The sequence below is a fragment of the Vombatus ursinus genome, unplaced genomic scaffold (genome assembly GCF_900497805.2).
Source record: "Vombatus ursinus unplaced genomic scaffold, bare-nosed wombat genome assembly UNPS02008996.1, whole genome shotgun sequence".
NCBI classification, from domain to species: domain Eukaryota; kingdom Metazoa; phylum Chordata; class Mammalia; order Diprotodontia; family Vombatidae; genus Vombatus; species Vombatus ursinus.
This window is the reverse complement of record NW_020948774.1, coordinates 9,018,065-9,041,965: the sequence shown is the minus strand read 5'-3', so window position 1 is coordinate 9,041,965 and position 23,901 is coordinate 9,018,065. Positions and strand designations below refer to the sequence as shown.

General features: G+C 40.0%; 1 protein-coding gene across 4 annotated transcripts in view; it reads left to right on the top strand.

The window, feature by feature from the left end:
* The window catches only part of GAS7 (growth arrest specific 7), a 282,466-nt gene extending 258,565 nt beyond the window's left edge, over positions 1-23,901 (top strand). For all 4 annotated transcript variants that reach the window (XM_027850132.1, XM_027850135.1, XM_027850134.1 and 1 more), the window contains exons 9-14: positions 1,429-1,507; positions 6,002-6,130; positions 7,813-7,936; positions 10,594-10,673; positions 14,258-14,356; positions 16,302-23,901. In XM_027850132.1, coding sequence (XP_027705933.1) covers positions 1,429-1,507; positions 6,002-6,130; positions 7,813-7,936; positions 10,594-10,673; positions 14,258-14,356; positions 16,302-16,415 — 625 coding nt within the window. In that variant the 3' untranslated portion in view covers positions 16,416-23,901. The remainder of the gene's footprint in view (positions 1-1,428; positions 1,508-6,001; positions 6,131-7,812; positions 7,937-10,593; positions 10,674-14,257; positions 14,357-16,301) is intronic.

Genomic DNA, 23,901 nt, shown 5'->3' with positions numbered 1-23,901 from the left:
GACCATAAGGGCTAGGCTTGGCCAGTCCCCTTTTAGAATAATTTGTCCCATATGTCCTTGTCCAATGTTTTATGTGATAGTTGAGTGCTCAGAGCTAGGAATTAGAATCACTGATCCTCCTCCTTCTATTGTTGAGCTGTAACTCAAAGTAATATGACAAACAGAATCGTTTTAACTCCTACAAATGAACCTTGCTCAGGCAGCTAGGTAGGTGGCACTGAACCTTGAGTAAAGAAGATGAGTTCAAATCCAACCTTAGACGTTTACTGGCTGTATGACTCTGCACAAGTTACTTAACCTCTCTCAGCCTCAGTTTCCCAGTCTTGAAAATGGGAATACTAATAGCACCTACTTTCCAAGGTTGTCAGAATAAAATGAAATAATATTTGTAAAAGGCTTTGCACTATATAAATGCTTATTGTTGTCATTGTTATTCTGAAAGAAGTCACTTCAGGAGACTGCACATTCAATCCAACCATGCTGTAGTTCAATCTCACGTTTCTAGAATTCCTATTTGGTGATTTTCCCCAATTACAAGTTTTTGCAGCATGAGCTTTTAAATCATTAGTGGTTGCAGGTTTTCATTCTTTGGGGATAAATCCAATTTGTCAAAATGGCCAAAAAGTCACTTAGAATTGAATCTAGTAAATAAAGTAAGCAATAGATTTGGTTTCATAAAATAAAAGAAACCAACATTCCCTCCCTCCAAAACAAAAGCAAAAAACAACCTACCAAGTGTTAACTATAAAATAATGAAATTGGGTTTCTTATAAATTGGCTCGAAAGCATCCATTCCAGGATTACCCTGGATTAGTTCTCTCCAGAGCAAGAGGATTGTAAGACACCTGAGGATCAAAAAAATGGTCAGGGTCCTTTCCTTGCTGCCTCCATTTTCCTTTATTGACCTCTTTCTTGTGCTGATTAAGTTTCTAAGCCTTTCTTCATTTGCTTGCCCATTTGATCACCTTCCTCATTCTACTCTCAGCCCCTGTACATCTCCCCTAGGCATTGGCTATTTATTGTTTTGTTTTGTTTTGTTTTGATTTGGTTTTTTGGAGTTTTTTTGCAAGGCAGTTGGGGTTAAGTGACTTGCCCAGGGTCACACAGCTAGTAAGTGTCAAGTGTTTGGTCTAAAGCCAGATTTGAACTCAAGTCCTCCTGACTTCAGGGCTGGTGCTCTATCCACTGTGCCACCTAGCTGCACCAGCATTGGCTATTTAAATGAACCTTTGGACAAATTCTCTGCCCTCTAGTGTTTGTATATTTACTATACTCTTGATTTCTATAGCTTACCTGGCCTCTGTGTCATGGTTTTCCAAACCCTCTACTCTTGCGTCTCTGAGATTAGCATGTCCCTTATGGGGGACATGAGAATACTGTAATTCTCTTCTAGGCCCAACCCTACTATTTGTTTCTTTGTTTCTACAGCTCCCTAGGAGAAGCCTGGGCCCAAGTAAAGAAAAGTCTGGCTGATGAGGCTGAAGTCCATCTCAAGTTTTCTTCCAAGGTGACCTTCCTCTCTACATCCCATCATGTCAGATATGTACATCTCCGGGGGGTAACAAGGGGGTTCCTCTCCCTTCCCCAGGTATATCCCAAAAGGACTAGGTTCTAACATGTCTTTGATATTTAAAGGGACCTTTTGTAGTTTCCACTTTTTCATGGGATAGGTCAGCCATTAGGTCTACCTAGGATGGCATTTTCCCCAAGGAAAAATTTTCAGTTGGTGAAACGATAAGAAAGAGCCCTGAATTTAGAGTCAAGGAGGGCAGAGGCAAGATGATGGAGTGAAAGCAGTGACTTGCTTGAGCTCTCCCCCAAAGCCCTCCGAATACCTGTAGAATCAAGGAAACCTGGGTTTGAATATAGGCTCTGATACTTACCTTTGAGCTCACTGAATTGTTTCTAAGGTCTTTTTCAAGTTTAGATTCTATAAGAAGTGCATGATCTATCATGTGCAGTAGATATGATATAAGTTTGTCTGTGGCACCCTTCTGCGTATCTCACATGGGACAAACAAGGACAAAGCTTATACTGTCATTTAGGATTTCTAGACCCAGCTCTTCAGGTGCCCACTTCTCTCATGCTGCCTTCTGGCTGTTCAAAACTCCCTTGATTCACCTCCACCACTTTCTGTGGTGGCCCATATTACCCACTGCTACAAAATTCTCCTCCTTTCTAGTCCTTCTGTTAAAGTGCCTAGACCAGGGGTGGGGAACCTGTAGCCTCGAGGCCACATGAGGCCCTCTAGGTCCTCAAGTGCAGCCCTTAGACTAAATCCAAACTTCACAGAACAAATTCCCTTGATTAAAAAAAAAATTGTTCTATAAAACTTGGACTTAGTCTAAAGGCCGCACCAAAGGACCTAGAAGACCACATGTGGCCTCTCGAGGCTGCAGGTTCCCCACCCCTGGCCTAGACTCTCTTTCATATTAAGCTCAGGTAGGTGTTAGGAGGGAAGTATATCTGAGATCAAGATAATTAACAGTGCTATGTGAATGACTTATAGTCTCAACCTATAATGGAAACATCTGTGAAAAGAACACTGTGAAAAGAACTATGGTGCCAGAGAACCTCGGTTCAAATTATGCCTCTGAAATTTACCACCTGTGTGATATTAAGCAAGTCACCCTCCCTGGACCTCAGTCTCCTTATCTCTAAAATGAGGGGGTTGGATTAGATGATTCTAAGGTCTCCTATCTCTAAGTTCTGTGATCTTATATCAACCTTCCCTGTAGGGTTTTCATTTTAAATGGGGAACTTGTTAATTCCATTAAGTAAAACTATATGACTGGAGACTCTTTGCTGCATCATATACCTGTCAAACAAAGAGGGTTGAGCATAGGAGAGTTGCATTACCCTGGTGTCGATTTAACAAATGTTTAATGAGTTGAATGAATTGAACTGAATTAAGTACTTACTACTTGCCAGATCCTGTGCCAGGGAGTCAAAGGTAAAAGAGAAAATGACAGTCTATGGCCTGAAAGGAGGTTTCAGCTTAATAAGGCAGATAGAACAAATTATGAAAAAACATAGAATGTAAGGGGCAAAGGTAAGATGCAGACAAAATTTTGCCTGCCAACTCTAATATGTCTGTTGCTGTGACTTTATTAAAAAAACAATCCTGTACAATAAGGGTTCTTAACCTAAGGTCCTTGGAAAGATTTCAAGGGATTCCTGAACTTGGAAAGAAAAAAAAAATACATCTTTATTTTCACTATTTCACAACTGAAATTTAGCATTTCCTTTCATTATGGATTTTTAAAAAAGTATTCTGAGGAGTCCACAGACAAAAGTTAAGGTCTTATGCTCTAAAAGCTGCTTGGTTCCTCTTAAGTGTTGTCTCTTAATATGGGCCCTGAAAATAGGCCAACCCAAAGTATGAATAACTATGATGATTAGCAAGAGTGCACGATCCAGTTAATTATATTTTTTTTCCTATAAACATATAACCTTTGTTAAAAGGAAAGACTATCACTAGTGAGTCCTCAGTACTACTTTTGTTTTTCAAACTAAAGTCAAAATACCATATAGAAAAAGATTTTAAGGAAATGTAAATAATCTCCATATAGTTTAGCTCATGATCTAGTATATTAGTTTTTTCTATTAAGATATAACTTATGTTAATAGGAAAGCATAAATCACTAGTTAATTGTCACTACTTTTGTTTTGCTAATAGTCAAAATAAAACAGAACAAAATTTGAAAATATACAAACAATATGACATGGTTGAAATACTTTCTTGCCCCAAACTTCAATCACTATTAATCATTGTTTATAATAATTCTGGTTTTTTTTCTTAGGGCTAGGTAAAAAACACTTTTAAACTCACACTGGATTTTCCTTAGAATCAGAAATTTTTTGACTCTCTGTAATTCAGGCTTGGTACTTTATACTTGCATTAATCTTACTCCATAACATTCCCCAGGAGTTGTCATCTGGCCTACACTTGAAGTCCTTTGGAAGAAGTCATTATTCCTTAAAGCAATCCATTCCATTCTCAGACCACTCTAATTGTTAGGAAGTATTTCTTTACATAGAGCTAAAATTGGCCTCTAACATTTTCTACCCATTGTTCCTAGTTCTTCTCTCTCTGAGGCCAAGCAGAACCTAACAACTCTTTAAATCATCAAAGACAAGTATCATGTCTTCTCTCCCACCACTCTCTCTACCAGCCCACTCTGTCAACCACTTCTACCACCAACTTAGGTCTTCTCTTCCCCAAGGTGGGACCTCAGTTCCCTCTTTTCTTTAAAATTCCAAAGCTTGATATGCTCCCTGCAGGTGTTAAAAGCTTTTAATCAAATGCTTGCCCAAATGATGTTAACTGGGCTCAGATCTCTGGCTGTGAATCTTAGAACCTTCTTTCTATACCTTTGATCTGCTCCAAGACCATGTTCTGTCTTTCTTATGAACCTCTTGAAAGAGCAAAAAATATAGCGTGGAGAATTTCAAGCAGTTGAGTGGTGGCTGATTCATACTGACATATGACGTCATGGGTTTTATTCCTGGCTCCTCGCTTGGATCTTCTCTCATGAATTTCTGGGCACTCTTCCTACATTACAGTTGCTCTCCATGGGATCGAATGGTAGATGTAACTGAAGCACTTCCTCCCTTCCCCTTCCTCTTCAAGTTAAAGCCCTTCTGATTGGATTGATAAGACACCAGGCAAATACATTCCTGTGTAAACTCTTTCCCTGGACAGGAGCCTATATTTTTGCCATACTTCAAAAAATCAATTTTAATTCTTTCTAAGTCAAAGATGTTGATATACTTTCCTCAAGTCAATTGAGTTATTCACCCATCTCTAAATCAGAGTTTATAAGCGTCTTTGGTCCAATTCTCAAGAGGGCAGTGCACTGCAAGTTGGTACATTCATTTTAGTTTGGGCTCCTGTCATTTCTGTTTCAGTAGCCCTCTGTTAGTGATGCTGTTCTATGACGACTAAATACATGTGCCATAGCAAGTCTCTACTCCTAGGGGGAAGAAGGGAAGGAATGCAGGAAGAAGAAAAGGAAAAGAGGAAATCAGACAGTGAGGAGGAACCAAAGACTGCTAGAGTCAATAAGCGTTTATTAAGTGCTTGGTATGTGCCAAGCACTGGGAATATAAATACAAGTAGAAAGACAGTCCCTGCCCTCAAAAAGCTTACATACTAATGGTGGAAGGCAACACATTAAGGAAGCCAGAAAGGGGGGGTGTGACATGAAGGGGGAAAGAGGGGTAGCCTTGCCTTGGGCATGGTAGAGAATGTCTGAAGATATAGCCTGGAGAAAAGTGAAACTTGGCTGACCTGAGTGCCTTTCTTGTGGAGGTTTTGGGAAGAGGAAGATGCCACAGGAACAAAGAGAACTTCCAGTATGTAAATTCCAGGGCTGAAGTAAGCATCTAGTCCTCTTCCTCTCATTTTATAGATGAGGAAACTGATGATCAGAGAAGAGAAGTGACTTGCCCAAGGTCATGCAGCTAATTATTACTTTTAATGTTATATTATTAATAATATTACTATACTGTTAATTATATTATTAATTTGGTAAGAAAATGTAACAATTTCCCAGGTGTTTTTGGTCTAATTCTCAAGAGTGTACTATAAGTTGGTATATTCATTTCTACTTTGGCTCCTGGTATTTCTGTTTCAGTAGATAATAATGTTAAATTGCATTATAATATAGGTATAATAATAATGACTGACGTATAGAACATTAAGATTTACAAACTGTGTTCCTAACAACCACCTTTGTAATATTATGCCCATTTTACAGATGAGAAAACTGAGGCTCAGACTAACTTGCTGTTAGTCTCTAAGGTCATTGCTAGTAAGTGTTGAATGCTAGGATTCAAACCTAGGTGTCCAGATTTCAAGTCTAGTACTCTTTTTACTACATTACACGGGAGCTAGAGCTGAGGACAATTTCTCTTTATGGATTCTTCTAATCAAGGTGAATGACTGTTACCCTGGAGCACTGAGCCTCTCCCCTTCCCATTGTTTTCCTCCCACCAGCTCCACAGTGAAGTGGAAAAGCCCCTGATGAATTTCCGTGAAAATTTCAAGAAAGACATGAAGAAGTGCGACCATCATATTGCTGATCTGAGGAAACAACTGGCCAGTCGATATGCCTCGGTGGAGAAGGTAGGCTGTCTCAGAGCAGGGAAAGGATCACCTGCTTGGCAAACATTATAAATGGTGGATGGAGAAGCCCAGGAAAAACTGCCTGTGTTGAAGTCATGCAGACAAGGCTCCCAGAGTCCCACAGTGACACAGTGAAGTGACAGTGATCCTTGATATACCCCAACCCAGAGCCAATAGAAGTAGGCTAGAGCAATTCTCTCCCAAGTATCTCCTGCACTCATTCAACAATATTTATTGAACACCTGTTGTGTTAAATTGACTTACCCAAGGTCCTACAGGTAGCAAGTAATGGCAGTGAGAGAATCACACTCAGGTCCTCTGACCCCAAATCTAGTATAAGATTATGCTATCTAGGAAGACAGCCCCTTCCCCATTAGTAAGGCATATGTTTTTGGTTGTTTTCCTAGCAATGGGAATAGGTTTATTCTTTCTGGGGTAGTTGGGAGAGATAGGCAGACCCAGATAATTTTTCCTATAAGTACCTTCTTCCACTACAAGTTGTGGTGGCTGCAGGGGGTGTAGATCTGATGATGTTAGGGGTGGTAGGAGGTAACTTGGCAAAAGAGTGAAAATACATAGCCAATAGCCAATAGCCAAGGAAACAAATAAAGGCAAAATAGTGATGGGAGAGTAGGCCTGGAAAAAGCTTCAAATGCATCCCAGAACCTTGCTCCCGCTTGGAGCATATACAAGGAGTTATACAACGAAAAGAATCATACAACCATAAAATGTCAGGACTGGAAGGGATATCAGCACTCTCTTAGTCTAACCCCATCATTTTACAGGAGAAAAGATATCGTCTTCATATCTTATTTTTTTAATGGTATGATCTTTAATATTAGGGCTATATATCTATTTTGAATTTATTATAGATTGGGGCATAACAGGTAGGTGAAAGTCTAATTTCTGCCAGACTGCTTTCCAGTTTTCCTAGATAATAGTGAATTGTTTTCTAAATAATTTATGTTTTCTGAGGATCAGCAGGATGACGCACTTGGGAGAACACTAGCCCTGGAGTTAGGAAGACCTGAGTTTAAATCTCAGCTTTGTATAATTACTAGCCGTATGTCCCAGGGCAAGTCACTTCACTTAGTTTTCTCATCTGTAAAATGGAGTTGATAATATTCCCAGGGTTGTTGTGAGGATCAAATGAGATAACTGTACAGAACGTAGAACAGTGCCTGGCACATAGTAAGCACTATGTAAATGTTAGCTATTACTATTATTACCATCATTATCACACACTGAGTTATTGAGTATATTGGAAAAGCCATGTAGCAAATTAGTGGCAGATTCGGAACCAGAATCTAGAGTAACATTTATCTCTGAACACATGATCCCTAATTCTGCCAACCACCTGCTATTCAATTAAGTTATTCTTGGCACACAGAAGGTTAGGTGTGTCTAGATCTAGGTTCTGACAGACTTCATAGAATAGTGAAACAGAAAGAGAATTCAAACTGGACTTCTGGACCTGGTTTCTCTCTGTTACTTGCTCTGCCACGTGTAGCTGTGTAACCTTGGAAACATCACTTAACTTCTCTGGGGCACTCTGTGGCTTCATCTATAAAATGGGGAACATAACTTATCTGCTGAAAAGAAGGATGGACTATGTGACCTTTTGAAATCTTTCTATATCTCTTAAGAGCTACATTTTCCCTTTCTGTTCTGTTTGGTCTAAGGCACGGAAAGCCCTTACAGAGAGGCAGAAAGACCTGGAGATGAAAACCCAGCAATTAGAAATCAAACTAAGCAACAAAACTGAAGAGGACATTAAGAAAGCCAGGCGGAAGTCTACGCAGGCTGGTGAGTTCCCAAGGCTTGCTATAGGTTAAGAATCATACCTTCGTTTAAGTAAAAAGTTCTATTTTTTTCCTGCTCTCCTTTACATGTTTTGGAGATTCTGATCAGCTTTGATGGGTAAGTGGATTGAGTCCCTGAGATGAGGAGACTGGAATGAGAGAATAGGGGCAGCAAGGGAAAAAATGGAGAGACCAAAGGAAACTTAATCCTTACCTCCCAGAATATTTCACCCTCTTCTCTCAGTCCTGCAGTCCTACTCTAGAGAAGGGAAACCAGATGCTTCAGAGTAAGCTTGTCCCTATAGATTAAATTTCAGATTGGTCTTATTGGTGTTAAAGGGAGTTGGGGAGTTCTTCTGTGATGAGGAAAGCTGTCAGGAAGAATGTAGGCGGCCAAAAAAGAAAGAGAATCTTGGACAGACACCTCCTCATTGCCTTGACAAGATTGGATTTTTGCAAATTTACCATCTGCATTAGGGAATAGGACCCAGGGAAATTTCCTCCCTCCATCATCCTCCCTACCAGGAGATGTTCACAGCCAGACAAAAGGACCACTTCCCAGACCTAAGTACCACTAGGTTCAATTAGTGTGAATAATGCACCTCCTTGAAATGGTACCTATTTGAATTCACACTGCATATTTCTTTTGGGCTAGAATCAATTACCATATTTTACATAATTATCACTTCAAATAGTACAAATTTGAATAAATGTGAATATGTGTATCTCAAGGCCCAAGTATGATGCCTTGAATTAAGCAAGTATTGGTTTGGCTTTGATTTTGACTAACTCCTTATATTACAATTCCTGAGACCAGATGCAACTGAGAAAAACAGGCTTTACCCCTGGCCTGATTTTCTCTGGTTCTTCAAATGAAGTCTCTACTGCCCCCCAGTGATGAAAATTAGCTAATCCCCAGAAGTACAGAATCCCTTCAATCTTTTTTAAAGTCAGGAGGTTGGAAGACCAGACTGACTTTGTGAAAAGGTTGATTCATAAAAAGTGTGTGTTGTTTTATTGCTCTCAAATACAGTGATATTGAAGACTGGGATAAAATGGATGAAATGCCACCAATTACAAGATACAGAAAAGTGATATGATGAGAAGGGCAGCGAATTTATTGTCAGAACATCCAGCTTTCCATCCCAACACTTTCACTTGACCCTTGTGTAACCTTGTGCAAGTCCTCTGTCTGGGTCTCACCATTTTAAAATTAAAATGACCACATGAAAATAAAAGGAAACTATCACCGCTTGTGAAAGTAATTTTAGAATCGTCTATCTGAATGCAGTTAGACCATTAGTGTGTTAGAACAAAAATCAAAACTAATGCCAAATTAGTAGAAAGGATAAAAATGCAAAGAAAACAGCCAATTTGACCCATTTAAATAGCTTCAGCTTGATTTATTAATGCATCCCTCCCCAAAAAATAACTGTAAGTAAAATGAAACAGACATTGGCATAGATAGACTACTATTTTTTTATGGGCATTTAAAGCAACTGCCATAATGAAACCAAAAGAAACCACTGAAGCCAGCAAGCACCTATGGATTGGGAGTCAAGATCTGGGTTCAAATCCCAGGTATGCCCCCTACTATATTGTGTCTTTGGGCAAGTCACAACCACTCTGGGCCCAGTTTCCTGAACTAGATGATCTCTAAGACATCTTCCAGAGATCTAAATCTATGATCTGCAAAATGAGACAGTTGGGCTAATTGATCTTCAAGGTCCCCTCTACCTCTAAAATTTCTGTTCATTAACCCTGGGTAATTACAATGATGTGCCACAAATTGCCAATTAATGATACTTCCTTTAATGAGTTGTCAAAACCAGTAGAGCTGAGAAGATCTGAGTCTTCAATAAATTTCATTCTCCTTTTTTTCCAATAGGGTCTAGTTCCATGCCCTTCAGGATACCATTCCATAGTACCACAAATGTCCCAGAAACTTGAGGAACCATAGTGTTATGTTTTTAGGATCACCAGATTTTGAACTGGAAACACTCTCAATTTACAAATGAGGAAAGTGAAGCTTAGATATATTAAATGACTTGTATACAGTTACACAGGTAACAAATAACAGAGCCAGGGTTCAAATCCAGATCTTTTAACTCTAGATTCGGTTTTCTTTCTACCATATTATGAAGGAGACTTATGGTAACCTATCCTTAAGAGACCTATTCCTTGCGTTTCCTAGTAATGGAAATTGGTCCAGGCGTACTCTTCTTCCCAGTCCCCCTTGTGATAAGTAGAACAGCCTGTGACAAGGGAACAGAGCAAAACTCATTTGAAACTGTCAGCTTGGTCACATTAACATGGTATATTACCCAGCTGAGGCAAGGAACAATTTACCTAAATGAGCCAAGGAATAATTATTGAACAACTGAATAAGATTGGTAGGCCTTGGGGATTGTTGGAAAAGTTCATTTAATGAGGGATACATGTCAAGTTATAGTAAATCTAATCCTTAATGTTTAGTGCTATGCACCACCGTCTATGTTGGATCACTGACCTCAATAATCGCCTGTCAGCACCCTTTTAACTCTGAGCCCCCACTATCTATATGGCGATGGATAGAAGAGAAAAGATTGCCACAGAGGTGGAGAAAATAATTGTGTTTAGGGCCATGGAGGAAAAATAACTTTGTTCCTTCTGTGTTTTCAGGAGATGATCTGATGCGCTGTGTGGATCTCTATAATCAGGCTCAGTCTAAGTGGTTTGAAGAGATGGTGACAACCACCTTGGTATGGATCTGTGACTACCCTCCAAACTCCCTTCAGGGGGTGGGTGACATCCTCTTTAGTGAAGGGTGTGGTGACCTGTGCTACAGGCCCCATCCCACTGGAGCTCAGGGGAGTTCTTAACAGAACAGTAAGGGGAGGCTAGAACTTTATCTATTATAATAGAATCCAAGCTGTGGATCTACATGTAAGGTCATTTGTCCTTTTCCCATGGAATCATCTAATCCAGTCATCAGCCTAAGATAATTTTTTACAAGTCTATGAATCTTTTACTACTAAATGAGCATAAGATTTAGAACTGAAAGGGAGCTTTAATGATCAACTAATCAAGTCTGTCCTCTTTTCTAGATAAGAAATTGAGGCTCAGGGAGCAGCTAGGTGGCGCAGTGGATACAGCTCTGGCCTTGGAGTCAGGAGGACCTGAGTTCAAATCTGACTTGAGACACTTGACACTTACTAGCTGTGTGACCCTGGGCAAGTCACTTAACTCCATTGCCTAGCCAAAAAGCAAAAAAAAAAAGAAAGAAAGAAGAAGAAAGAAATTGAGGCTCAGTAACTTGCCCAAGGTCACAAAGTAGTGAGAAACAAAACCAACATTTGAATTCAGATCATCTGACATTAAACCCAGTGTTTTTTTTTCCACTAAGTCCTTATTTTTTATTTATTGAGAGATTTTTGTTCTGACACAACATTGATTCTCCCCAAATACCAAAACATCCTCCCCCAGTAAATTAGATTTCCCCAAAATAGGTAAAGGAAACCACCTGATAGAATGATTATACATGTCCTTGAAACCTATAATTTTTTTTAAGGGATTCTTTTCCCTAGTGACTGGCTGAACTACATCACACCTCCCACCTGTGCTCAGAGCAGTAACAGTAACTTCCCAGGATGCCTCTTGGCAGTTCTAGGTCTTGGCATAATGCAGAACTTGTTTAATGGGGAAAGAGTAAAGTGACTGCCCCTAGCCCCAAGTAAGGAGAGTATATCTATGTGCCATATTCTTGTGATGCCCAGTAGAGGCAAAGGGATGGGTCTGCTAGACCTCAAGCCCAACGATGGAAATTGGTTTTTTAGGAACAAGAAAGCAAACATGGGATCAGTTGTTACCTCAGAGAATTTTCAACATTAACTACTCTGCAATATGACTCACAAAACCCCCTCCCTGCTAAAAAGGACTCAGACTATAGAGAGCAGTTCTGACCATCCTGAGGGTACAGTTTCCCTTATCACTATCCCCATCCTTCTCTAATTTTTTTCTGGCCAGAGGTTAGCGCTTAGGTATCGACTTTCCTAGTGTGGGATCAGTGGAGTGGATTTAATATCATATCATTTTGAAAGGACATGTTTTATGGTGCTGAGCTCTCATAGTCACACCTTGTAAAAACTGCCATTATTAATCCAGCTGTCCTATCCTCTCAAAGTGTCAGCCAGTCAGAGGAGATTAGAGGCCTCCACCTGGGATAGTGGCCTAGTTTTCCCCCAGTTAATCTCCTAATTAGTTCCCAGGCTCACCCCCTCACCCCCATTCCCACCCCTTTAGTTAATCACTTTGGTAATGCCCTAGTTGTGCACTGAATAGCATGAATTCTGATCATACAACCCCCCATATGTCCAAAACAAGGAGCTACCCAGAAATCAGGCTCCCCAGGGATGTCCCACAATCCAACCATTCTCTAATACAAACTGTAGATTTTGAGTCCTGCCTCAATTAAGTTCATTTTGAAAAACATGTTTAACTTCCACTTGTGTGTAAGGCATCATACTAGGCAGAGACAAAAATGAAACAGAGCCTGCCCTGTTTACGTTTTCCTGGGAATATATACCATGTACACAAATTAAATATTGTGCAAGGGAAATTGAAGAGGGAGAAAGCGTAAGTTACTGAAAGAATAGGGAGGACTTCATGGAGGAAGTGGCATCTGAGGTTAACCTTGAAGACTGTAAAGTCAGAGGACTTGGGTTAAAATCTTCCACTTACTTGGGTTCATCTCTTCTATTTACTACCTTGGGCAAGTCCTTTCTGGGCCTAATTTCCTCATCTAAAAAATGAGGGGATTGTAAAGGTGACCTCTGAGATACCTTTCAGCTTTGAATCTTATGCTCCTATGCCTAAAAAGGATTCTAGAAGGTAGAGGAGAAGAATGTTTTCCAGGTACAGGTTTGTGTAAATACTTGGAGGGAAAGACAAAGTTAAGGGAAGAGCCAGTAGGAAAGTTTGATTGGAACATGAAAAGGGATATTATGGAAATCTGATTGTGCAGGATCTGAAATGCCAAACTCAGTGTTTGCAGTGGGAAGTCACGAAGATTTTTTAGCGTGATCAGCTCTGTGCTTTAGGAAGATTACTTTCATAGCAGTGTGGAAGGTGGATTAGAGAGGAAAGAGAATGGAAGCAGGGAAACCAAGTAGTTTATTTTAGTGAATAGAGAATAATAGTATGGTGAGAAGTGGGGAGGGTTTAAACTGAGGTAGTAATAATAAGTGGAGAGAAATGGAGTGGATACAAGAATTGTTTATGGGAGTTTACGAAATCTCCCAGGAAAAAGTGAGAGAGACAGAGACAGAGAGAAAAATAGAGAGACAGAGAAAGAGAGACAGAAAGAAACACCCACACTAATGAGTCTGTGAAGGAGCAGACGAAGAAAAGAACAGGATGATGGAAGCCAAAGAAGTGGAAAGTGTCCAGAAAGATGGGTGGTCAGCCATATCAAAAGCCAAAAAGAATGAAGATTAAGAAAAGACCAATTTGTGATGAATTAAGAGACCGGTGGTAGATCATTTTGGAGACAGCAGTTTTAATAGAATGATAATGTCAAAATCAGATTGTAAAAGATTAAAAAGCATGTGTTGAGGATGTAGAAACAGCAAATGTAGAGTATTCTTTCTATGAGTTTAGTAGTGAAAGGAAAGAGGGTTTATATAATAACTTGAGGTGATGGTCAAGTAGAGGGTTTTTAAGGGTGGAAGGGACCTCAGCATGTTTCCTCAATAGCAGGAGGAAAAAGAGGCAATAGCGGCTGAGAGATTGGGAAGAACGATGGTGCAGTAAGCTCTTAGACAGTCAATCAAGGAGAAATACAAGTTTTGCCATGAAGCAATGAGATTAGATAACATGAATTTGTGGTGGATCTAGGCCATGTAGTGTTGTGAGTTTTCCCAGTGGTAATCAATAACTTGGTTGTTCAAGTAGAAGACAGAGGTGACAGGAGAGATCCAGAACTGCAAATTGGCAAAGTGTGAATGGTCCAAAGGGGCAAGGAAGTAAAGAACAGTGAAATGGTCAACTCTAGGGTTAAGACTGTGAAGAAAGAAAAGTAGGGCTAGAACAGGATTGATGGATTAGGAGACCAGGGACTTTATTTCCTTCTCAGCTATGTAGCATTGGAACAGGCCTAAAGTTCATAATCTGTCAAAAATTCTTGAATCCAAAAGCCCAGTAGAATCTGGTTAGGTTCAAGAATTTGGTAAATATCTCCCAATACTTAGCATCCTAGGGCTGACAATGAGACTGGACTCTACTGAAATGACCTTAAAGTGCACAGAAAAATGTTCAGAGACACCAGAGAGCTTCTCTTCTCCTTCAGGAACTCGAGAGATTGGAGGTGGAACGGGTAGAGATGATTCGGCAACATCTTTGCCAATACACACAGCTGCGGCATGAGACAGACATGTTCAACCAAAGTGTGAGTTCCTAACCTTTAGATTTCTATGCCCTAGTAAATAGGAGAGTGTACCAGCGAGAGATTGGGAGCAAGATCAGTGCACTGAGGGCCCAAAGGTAGACCAGATAAATATTCAGCAAATGAATCTGCTTTTACCATGATAAATAGGCAGAACATAGCATAGTGCAACAGAAAGAATACTGACTTTGGAGTCAGAGGTTTGAATCCCAGCTTTGCTTCTTATGGCCTCCGGTGACCTAGGACAAGTCACTTAACTATCTGGGTCTCAGTTTCCTCACCTGTAAAATGAAGAAGTTGGACTAGATAGTCTAAAAGCACCAAATCCACGATCCAATGAAAGCAGAATCAACTCAATTTTCCAGAAGCCATTTTCAACTCATATAATATGAACTTGGAAATCACTTCCACTTCCACACAGAATATAAAGCATTTTCCTCACAGCCCAGTGAGGAACGTAATACAGATATTGTTATCTTTGTTTTAGAGATGAGAAAACAGGCCTGGAGAGAAGTGATTTTTTTTTTCATGGTTTGTCACCTGAAAGGGCTGAGGGCTTCTTTCTGACCAGCAGCAAGCCTGCTGGGTATCATCACTTTTGAAACTCAGCTCCAGACTCTATCTAGTACTGTGCTAGGAAGTCTGTCACCTACCATTTATAAAATGCCTACTATGTGCCAGGCACTGTGCAAAGACAAATCACCCAACTATGCAGGACAATCAAGTCCCCCAAAATTTCTTTAATATCTATCTGGTCCTCAGTGGTGTTGGAAGACTGAAAAAATTTGGATGCCAAGGGATTAGAACATTGGTGGACTTTGGACATGGACAAATTAGAGCATCAGTGGATAGCTACCACTGACAGATAGAAGCTGTTAGTTTTTGATTTGGCATCCAGGAAGAAATTAACAGCTACTTTCATCCAGAGACATTTTAGGGTGAAGGAATCATTTAACATTGGTGGGCCCAGCTACATCCTACAACACCAAAAGCATGTGGCTTTGCAGGAGGCAGTGAAGTAGGGAGCTCAGATGAAGTGTGTACCATGGCCTACTGCCTAAAGGGAAGACCAACATGACTCCATCTTTGTTATATCATTTCCTAAAAGCTTGGCATCTGCATTCATATATTCATAGAATCACAAGAAGTTGGAGCTGGAAGGAACCTCAGTCCAGCCCCCTCATTTCAAGGAGGAAACTAAGACCTAGAGAGGAAAAATGACTTGCTAAGATAGTCAGGACTGGTACAGATAGTCCTTCAGACTATTTTTCCAGTTTTTCTTTCCATTCCTCAAAATACTCTTTCCCTTGAAGTCTCAGAACATTTTATTAGGGAGCAGTAGTTGTGATGTGGATCTGGTTCAGAGAATATTAATAATAATCACTCACATGTCCCTAGCACCTTAAGTTTTACAAAGCATTTTTCCCCAAATACTTTATGAGAAGGTAGTATAGGTATTAAGAAGCAGCTAGGTGGCACAGCAGATAAGAGTGCTTGACCTGGAGTCAGGAAGATGAGTCTTCCTGAGTTCAAATCTGGCCTCAGACACTTGCTAGCTATGTGGCCCTAGGTGAGTCACTAAACCCTGTTTGCCTCCATTTCCTCATCTGTAAAATGAGGTGGAGAAGGAAATGGCAACCTACTCCAGGATCTTTGCCAAGAAAACCCCAAATGGGTCATGAAGAGTCAGACACAACTGAAAATGACTGAACAACAACAAATGTAGGTATAATTACTATTTTATAAATGAGGAAACAGATTCAGAGAAGGGAAGTGATTTGTTCAGTCACACAGCTAATAGGCCCTAGAGCTGAGATTTGAACCCTGGTCTCCCAACTCCAAGTCCAGTGCTCTTTTTACTACACCAGGCTCCTAATAGAGAAGAGATCCCTAGCCTCTTCTCCTCACACCTGACTCCTGACTGTCCTTTCCTCTCTGTCTTCTTTAGACAGTAGAACCTGTGGATCAACTCCTGCGGAAAGTGGATCCTGCTAAAGACAGGGAGCTGTGGGTGAAAGAACACAAAACTGGAGATATCCGACCTGTGGATATGGAAATCTAGACTGAATGAGTCATTCCTTGAATGGGTTTATTGTTGGGGTTTGGGAATCCCACTAAGAGAAGGGGCTCTTTCTTTGGGGCCCATTGTCATGCCGGGAAGGATTTGTGCTGTCATCCCACCCATTGTCCTGTTTGGTGAGGTAGTTGGAGTGTCTCCGTTCCCCACCCCAGGCTCAGAAGCTGACCTTCTGCCTTTATTGCCATCACTAAAGTCCCCAACTCCCCATCCTGTGCTGTTCTGAGAGCAAACTGAAGACTTTATTTTCTGGAATATGGCAGTACTCTTGTTTATACTCATGTGACATACTTAAAGACCCAGCAGTATAACATGCTTGTGATTCTTGAGGAGTCACCAGGACTCAGTCCTCAGCAGGCCTAAGGGCTACTCCTCTCCATGGAGTCTAACAGCTAGGAGAGGTTGTCAACCCCTTCCTCCAAAATGAATACCAAAATGAAGTGGGCTTGGGTGGAGGGAAGTACCCCCACAGATAGAACATCCTTCTTCTGTCTATCCAAATCCTTTGTTTGTCACCTGTCTGGTACTGGGATCCCTTCCCATTGACATCTTCTGTAACATTTCATCATAACATCATCCCCTGGGGCCTAAGAGGGAATCCTGGAAAGAAGCACCTGCTTCTCTTACCACAAAACAGACCCTGCCCTTCTTTTAAAACCTACAGTGATAATGGTGGAACTACCTCATTAGGCAAACTGGCCCCAATTTTGAGTGTTCCCCTTTTCCTTTCCCATTTGCCACAAATGTTTTTGTTTTGTTTGCTTTCTGCATAGACAGTGCTTCCCAATCCTTTGGACCTATATACTCATGCTCTATTGTTCCGGGAAATATCAAGTCAACAGTCCAAGCCAGTTTTTTTCTTTTTGTTTTTGTTTTTTTTGGATTGCCCATTCTCACCATATGAAGCTTTTTGGAAGGCCTTGGTTTTCAGTGTCTCAACGTACTCATTCCAGTGGTTTGGGAGCAGATCTCAGGGGCAGGCTATGAATTACCTGCATCCTTCCCCCTCACACCGTCATTTATGTTTATCGTTCTCAATCTAGCATTGAGAATCTGCTTACGTCAAAGTGATTGAGAATTTTAAACGCTGAGGTCCAGGATGTTGGGTTTAGGATGTGATGATATGGATCCTGTATTTGGCTCCCTTCCTTATTCAATGCCCCTTGGGTCATATTTGCCATCCTGTGCCATCTTACCAGGTACTGGTTATCAATTTCCAGCCCGGATCTTTGACAACAATATCCTTCAAAGTTTTCAGTCTCTTTGTCTCTCACCTGTGGAATCTGCCCAAACCCTGCCTATTTCTTTAATAGAGGACATGGTTCTCCCATTATGATTTCCTGGTGATGATTCTAACTGTTCTGACGCTTCCCTTCTCTTTGGCTGCTTCTCCTTACCCCTTACACTTTAATTAGCACTATACAAAGTTCATTTTTCTCTTTTCAGTTACTCATTTTTGACCTTCAGTTCTGTGAACTAGTTCCCAACAAAATCAAAGCCAAAAGGCCAGGGACTGATTGCAATGTTTTTGCCATTGCTACCTTCAGTACCTTAGATGCCTTCTTCCTCATTTTTATGTTGTACATCTCTCCCACAGCAGCAGCCCTGAAAATTAGCCCCTCAAAGTCCCCTTAAATCATATGTGTGTGTGAGTGTGATAATTTAAGGGTGGGGGGCACAATCATTAAATCTTAATGCTCATACATTGGATTTCATAGACTCTTTGAGCTAGAAGGAATTTGGTAATATCTAGTCTACCCTACCATAGGATCAAAGATCTAAAGCTTGAAAGAACCTAGGAAGCTATGTAGTCCAATCCCCTCATTTTAAGATAAAGAAAGTGGGGCCCCAGGAGATCAAGGGACTTACCCAGGCAGTAAGCATATAGTTGTACTCTAAGGTGATGCCCTTCTGAAGCCTAAAGAAATTAAGGATCACAGTTAGTGGTAGATCTAGGGCAATCTAAGGATTGCCTATATTTTCTCTCCCCTGCTTACGACCTTAAATTTGCATCTGTGTAAGTAGTACTTAAATATTATCCACCCACCCCATACAAGGGCAGGAAGGTAAGGTTTCATTAGTTGTTTTTTTCAGGCTGCCATAGTATTTCATTAGTCATGTCCTGTGAATCCTTCTACACAGCTCACATGAGCACGGAGTATCTCACTACTCCTGCCATTTTTGGGGTTTTTTTTTTATTTGTTTTCTTTTGTTTTTCTGGAAGATGGCTAAGCTACTAAACTAACAAAAAGGTGGTCACCTTTTTTATTTTGATTAAGATCCTAGGGAGGAAGTCAATTTTGGGAAGCTGGCAGTGTGATCAGAGTCACAGTGGTTTGATGTTCTGCAAAGATGAGGAAGAATGGCTGATTAGTTTGAGGCTATCCAGTGATACTCAGCTACTGCTCATATGATTGTAGTTCCTTGGTTTCTTTTTTTTTTTTACAAAATTAGAGGTGGGTAGGCTGGAGGAGCAGGGTTGAAGGGGACTGAGTGGATGAAGAGTCACCTTTGGCTCAGTAAATGTATGTTAACATATTTTTCAAGTGCTAAACAAAGGATAAGTAATACTATTATTAATCCAGTTATTCTGATGAGTTGAATCTATTTCAGTCTCCTTCATTCTAGTCTTTAGGGAACCTAATTTTTTTTTTCTCTCAGTACAGGATCAGTATACCTTTTCTTCCTTTTCTTCCTGCTGGCAAGGTACTGGCAGGTCATTTGTGTACCATCACAGAGCAGGCTCTGCTCTGCTTCCTTAAAAAGCCAGAAGCGTTTGTGATAGCATAGTAATGTGGATTTAGATCTTGGCAGTTAAGCTCAACCATTCTTTTGAAAACTAATAAAACAGGCATTCGCAAAAAAATGACAGCTTCATTCACCCTGCCTCCAATTTATCATGCAAGTTTTAGTGTCTACTTCAAAAGATGTGAATTGCTGTTCACAGAAAGATGTCTTCAATCAGGATGGGCAGGGTAGATTTCTTGGAATTAGGATCTTATTGTTTGTTAACTGTTAAAAATTTTTTTTGATTTGATTGTGTATAAGAGACACAGCATGAACAGGCATGAATGGGTTGCCATCCATACCATTGTAGACAGTGCCCCATCACAGATCATACTGAAGTATTGTGAAGCTGCGTAAGTAGAAGAAATTTAGGCTATTAGAATCAGAGGAAGGTGCTCGAGTGTTGAGGGACATGAATAGCACAAACTCCATGGAGCTGTCCGAGGGCAGCTTATGAGCGCTTGCATACTAAATAAGACAAGTGTTTACTGAGGACCTGTTGTATACCCAGATCTTTCTTCAAATGATAAAGAATAGTATTCCTAAAGCTTTTTTGTGGAACTTGCTGAACATTGATATACTTCATGTGTAAAAAAAACAAAACAAAACAAAAAAAAAAAAAACAGTAAATCCCCAACAAAGCCACTGGCATTCAACATGGATTGTCCTGTTGCCATAGCAACCCTCCAGTTGAGTTTTCTCCCTTTAGAAGCAGACTAACCCTACAACCACGGATAATAAAAGTTATGCCTTATAACTCTCTTTTCCTAATTACTCATAATCAAGATTTCAACATCCTTAATATAAATTGACAGTGTAATCAAATGGGGTGGGTTAGGGAAAGGAAGGTGAAGACAAGACTTTATTAACTGACTGACCAATGCTTTATCCCCTTAGTTTTATCTATTGGGCCCTTGTCACAAGTAGCCACTTCCTTGTTAGGAAATCTAACATTGGTTAGTGAGGGAAGCAAACATAAACTGTTACTAAATTCGTGTATTTATTTTGTTCGCATTTGTATTTTGAAAAAGAATTGCTTTTTAAAATTAAGATAAAATGCCCAATTAGTGGTGTCAGCAACTGAAAGTATTGGCTTAGCCTGAGTTCATTGGAACTTGGAAGTCCAAGCTGTGAAATTCATGTATTTGCATTTTCCCCTGGCCTCTGTGAGCCTTAAGGAGTGATAGACTATTTTATTTCTAACAAATGAGTAGCCTTCACTTTAAATAATGTAAATAGGACCCTAGTTAATTAATTTGCACAATTAAGTGCTTTAAGAGGTATATTACATTAACTTGCTATATCATCATTTAAGAAAAATAAGGTTACTATACCTGTTGTCAATCATTCTTCTCCCATATTCCTGCCTCCAGGAAGAGAAATGCCCTACCTAGTTTTTTTAAAGGGATGATTTGCATTGGAGATTGGCTTCTGGTCCCTCTACCTTCTGCTCATTTTTACAGATATTTCTAGCCTGCCCATTCTGGTTGTAAATATGCTTCATCTTCAAATATAGCAGTACTCATGAGCTACATTTTATTCTTGAACTTCCATCTCTAGTGTTAAGGGAGAAATATCTCCTCTTCAAGTTCATGTGGTGAGTGAGTAATTGCTGCCAAATATCTATTTACCATAATGCAGAAATTATAGAGGTAAAAACCTAGGTTTTGTCATTATGATTGAACATAGGTTGAGGCCTCAGAAAAAACCTGAACAATCATGAGGATTCTGACAAGGCTTATTATAGAGTAGGCAAAAAAAAAAGTATGTCAGAATGACTGAAAAATAATTATTTCACTTATTGCAATCTTGTATTTTCCTCTTAGGCCCTAAAAGTTAAAGAGAAAATAGATCCATAATCTCATAATTCCTTTAATGTCATAAAAATTGAACAAACTTAGTTAGAGCCATAACCTCACACATCCTCGTAGGAAACAAACTTCATCAAACAATGGGTAAATTAAATCAGATTACACATTAAACCAATATAGAGGATTCACAAATAGGCTAATTGAAGAAGAGGAGAATTTATAAGTCACCAAGGAGTAAGGGACAGTTGAGATTCTGCCTCTGACTTCTAATCTATGGAATGCTTAAGGACACAAGTAAACTTATCACATCCTATAGGAAAGGATTCGATCATGTGAGGTTAATATTAGGATAGACTTTTAGTCAACTGAAATTTGCAGAAAGAATGCCACTGAGTCCCAAATAATAAAAGGTAATCAAAAATTCCTATAACACTGGTTTACCCAAAACCAGTTGTTTTTTTCATGTGTTTCATGGCACTATATATCTTTCTACCTATGCTATAATGCCTGACCAGTTGGGTATCTGTATCACTATCACTGTATCAGTACCACTGAAGGACATTTAGTGAACCCCAAAGGTAGCATGGTTAATAGGAAAAGCATAGGACTGAAATCAGAAGACCTGGGTTCCTGTCCAATCACTTCTTTAAAACAGTTGAGTGACTTTGAGTAAGTCTCTTCATTTCTGTGAGCCCTAATGCCCTCAGTTATATAAAAGAGAATTGAACCCAACTAGACTATCTCCTTATTGCAACATTTCCAGTTTTGTTTAAGTTACTTTACACATGGCCAAACTACGTCTGGGATCCTTCACCCTATCTTTGACCTGACACAGTCTTTATAAAGTTTCCAGCTAACTCTTAGGAAAGGAAACCCATTTCATCTTTGAAATCTGAAAAGTCTGAAAGCAATAGTCTTCTTAGAATTCAAGCAGAGGCAGAATAATGAGCCCATAGTGCTATCAGTAATAGAGTAGACTCCTCAACAGGACCCACCCCATGGACCTAGCCCTAGGTCTTTTACCTACTGTGTCTTTTGTGGCATATGCAGGAAAAGCTATGGTCTCCAGACCTAGATCTCTGAAGAGGTAGAGAAACCAGGCAGCTTACAATCATTTCTACTCAGCTACCCACACCTACACCTACAATTCATGTAGACGATTCTCTATGCTTCAGGATTTCTCAACAGTTATCTTTGCCTTACATTACTCAAAATGATTGACATAACCCCATTCCCTTCCAAATATCCTGTCCTCTACCCCATGTTCATCTGTATCATACTTTTAGGCATTAATGAAAAGTGATTTCTGGAAGACAACCTGGAACACAGAACATTCGGTATACTCAGAATCAAGAAGAACAATGCATAGGGCAAGGGAGTCAAGTGGGTTCTGGATTGGAATTTGGGGGCCTTTTCCAAGGTTGCCCTCTGGCTTAATTTCTGTTAGGTTCAGTGTGTCCTCCCTCTCTGTACACATGTGTAGTGCAAACCACCTCATTCAAATCACAGCATATGTATTAGAGGACAAATAATTCAGATAGTGAAACCAAAGCATCCTTCCTAAGGCTTTGGGACTTGGAACAGTCTATCTTTTCAGGAGCTTCTGTAGGGAGCTATTTCTTGGGAGATGGTCAGGATAGCCTAATATCTCTCTCTTACTTAGCCTGTCATATAAGAGAAAGTGTTGAGTTATTCCCCTGAATGCTTTCAGTTCAAGTGATCCTTCTATCATCAAGTTTGTGAAATGAAGAATTCAGGAACATGTGGGTACTTCTAAATTGGTTGGCAGTTGGGAGTGAGACACGTAAGCGTGCCTTGGTGGAAAATGACTTACTCTGGAGGTTTGGGGATCTTGGATTTTGGACCATCTCTGCTGATAGTTTGCTGTATTATATTGGGGCAAGTAATTTCACCTATTCTAACACACTGGAGCATTTGGAAGGAACCATCTGGGCCTTGTCTGGAAGTCTCCTCACATCCTTACATAGTTTAATTTAGTTTTGTTTTACAATAGGCACCACCCCAGTATCTGGTATCTACTGATGCCAAGAATCCTTCATCTAACACTAGAGGTTCTGTCTGTTAAATGAGTTCAGATCGGATGACCTCTGGGGTCCTTCCTTAGAACTCTGTGTAGTTCTCTTTCCCTCCAACTCATCACCACCACCATCACTCCCCTCCTTTGGGATACTGAGGGGAAATTCTGCTGCAGACACTAGTGGGGAGCAAGGAACTGAAATGGGGGAAGGGAAGTCAGTAAAGTGAGCATTTACAGCTGCTGGCAGGAGGCAATGTCCCCAGGGTGCAACTCTTTCCATTTTTCCAGTGATTCTATACCTTCCTTCCCCTCAGGATCAATGCTGGATGGGAGGCAGTCATTCCGGAGACATGAGCATACTGCCTTCCAGTATCAAAGTGGAATTTTCTAACAAAATAAACTTGCTTGTTTGGTCTGTTTTCTGTAACTTTTGCTAAATACTTTATACGTTTTTAAAGTTAAAAAGCTGTGTCTCCTGCCAGCATTACTCATTCTGGTATGAATGTGTTTACTTCACGTTCTATATCTTTCCATCCTCTTTGGCTTCATAGATTGGTAAATATAATTGATGTAATATAATTTATGAGTAACACTGTTGCAACTCTGATCTCTTTGGAACCTGTAACTCATTTTTCTTCCCATAATGGCATTAGTGTGTATTAAGACTGAAGAATTAAATGTTTAAAGGGTTTTAATTCTGAATTTGTTATATATAATTGTTCTGTATTATTATAAAGCATTTTCATGAACTTAAACTCTATTTCTTTATATTTTTCTGCAAGTTGGTGTATACACTTCAGATGCTTAGAGTCATTCCATGTAAAATAAACTGTAC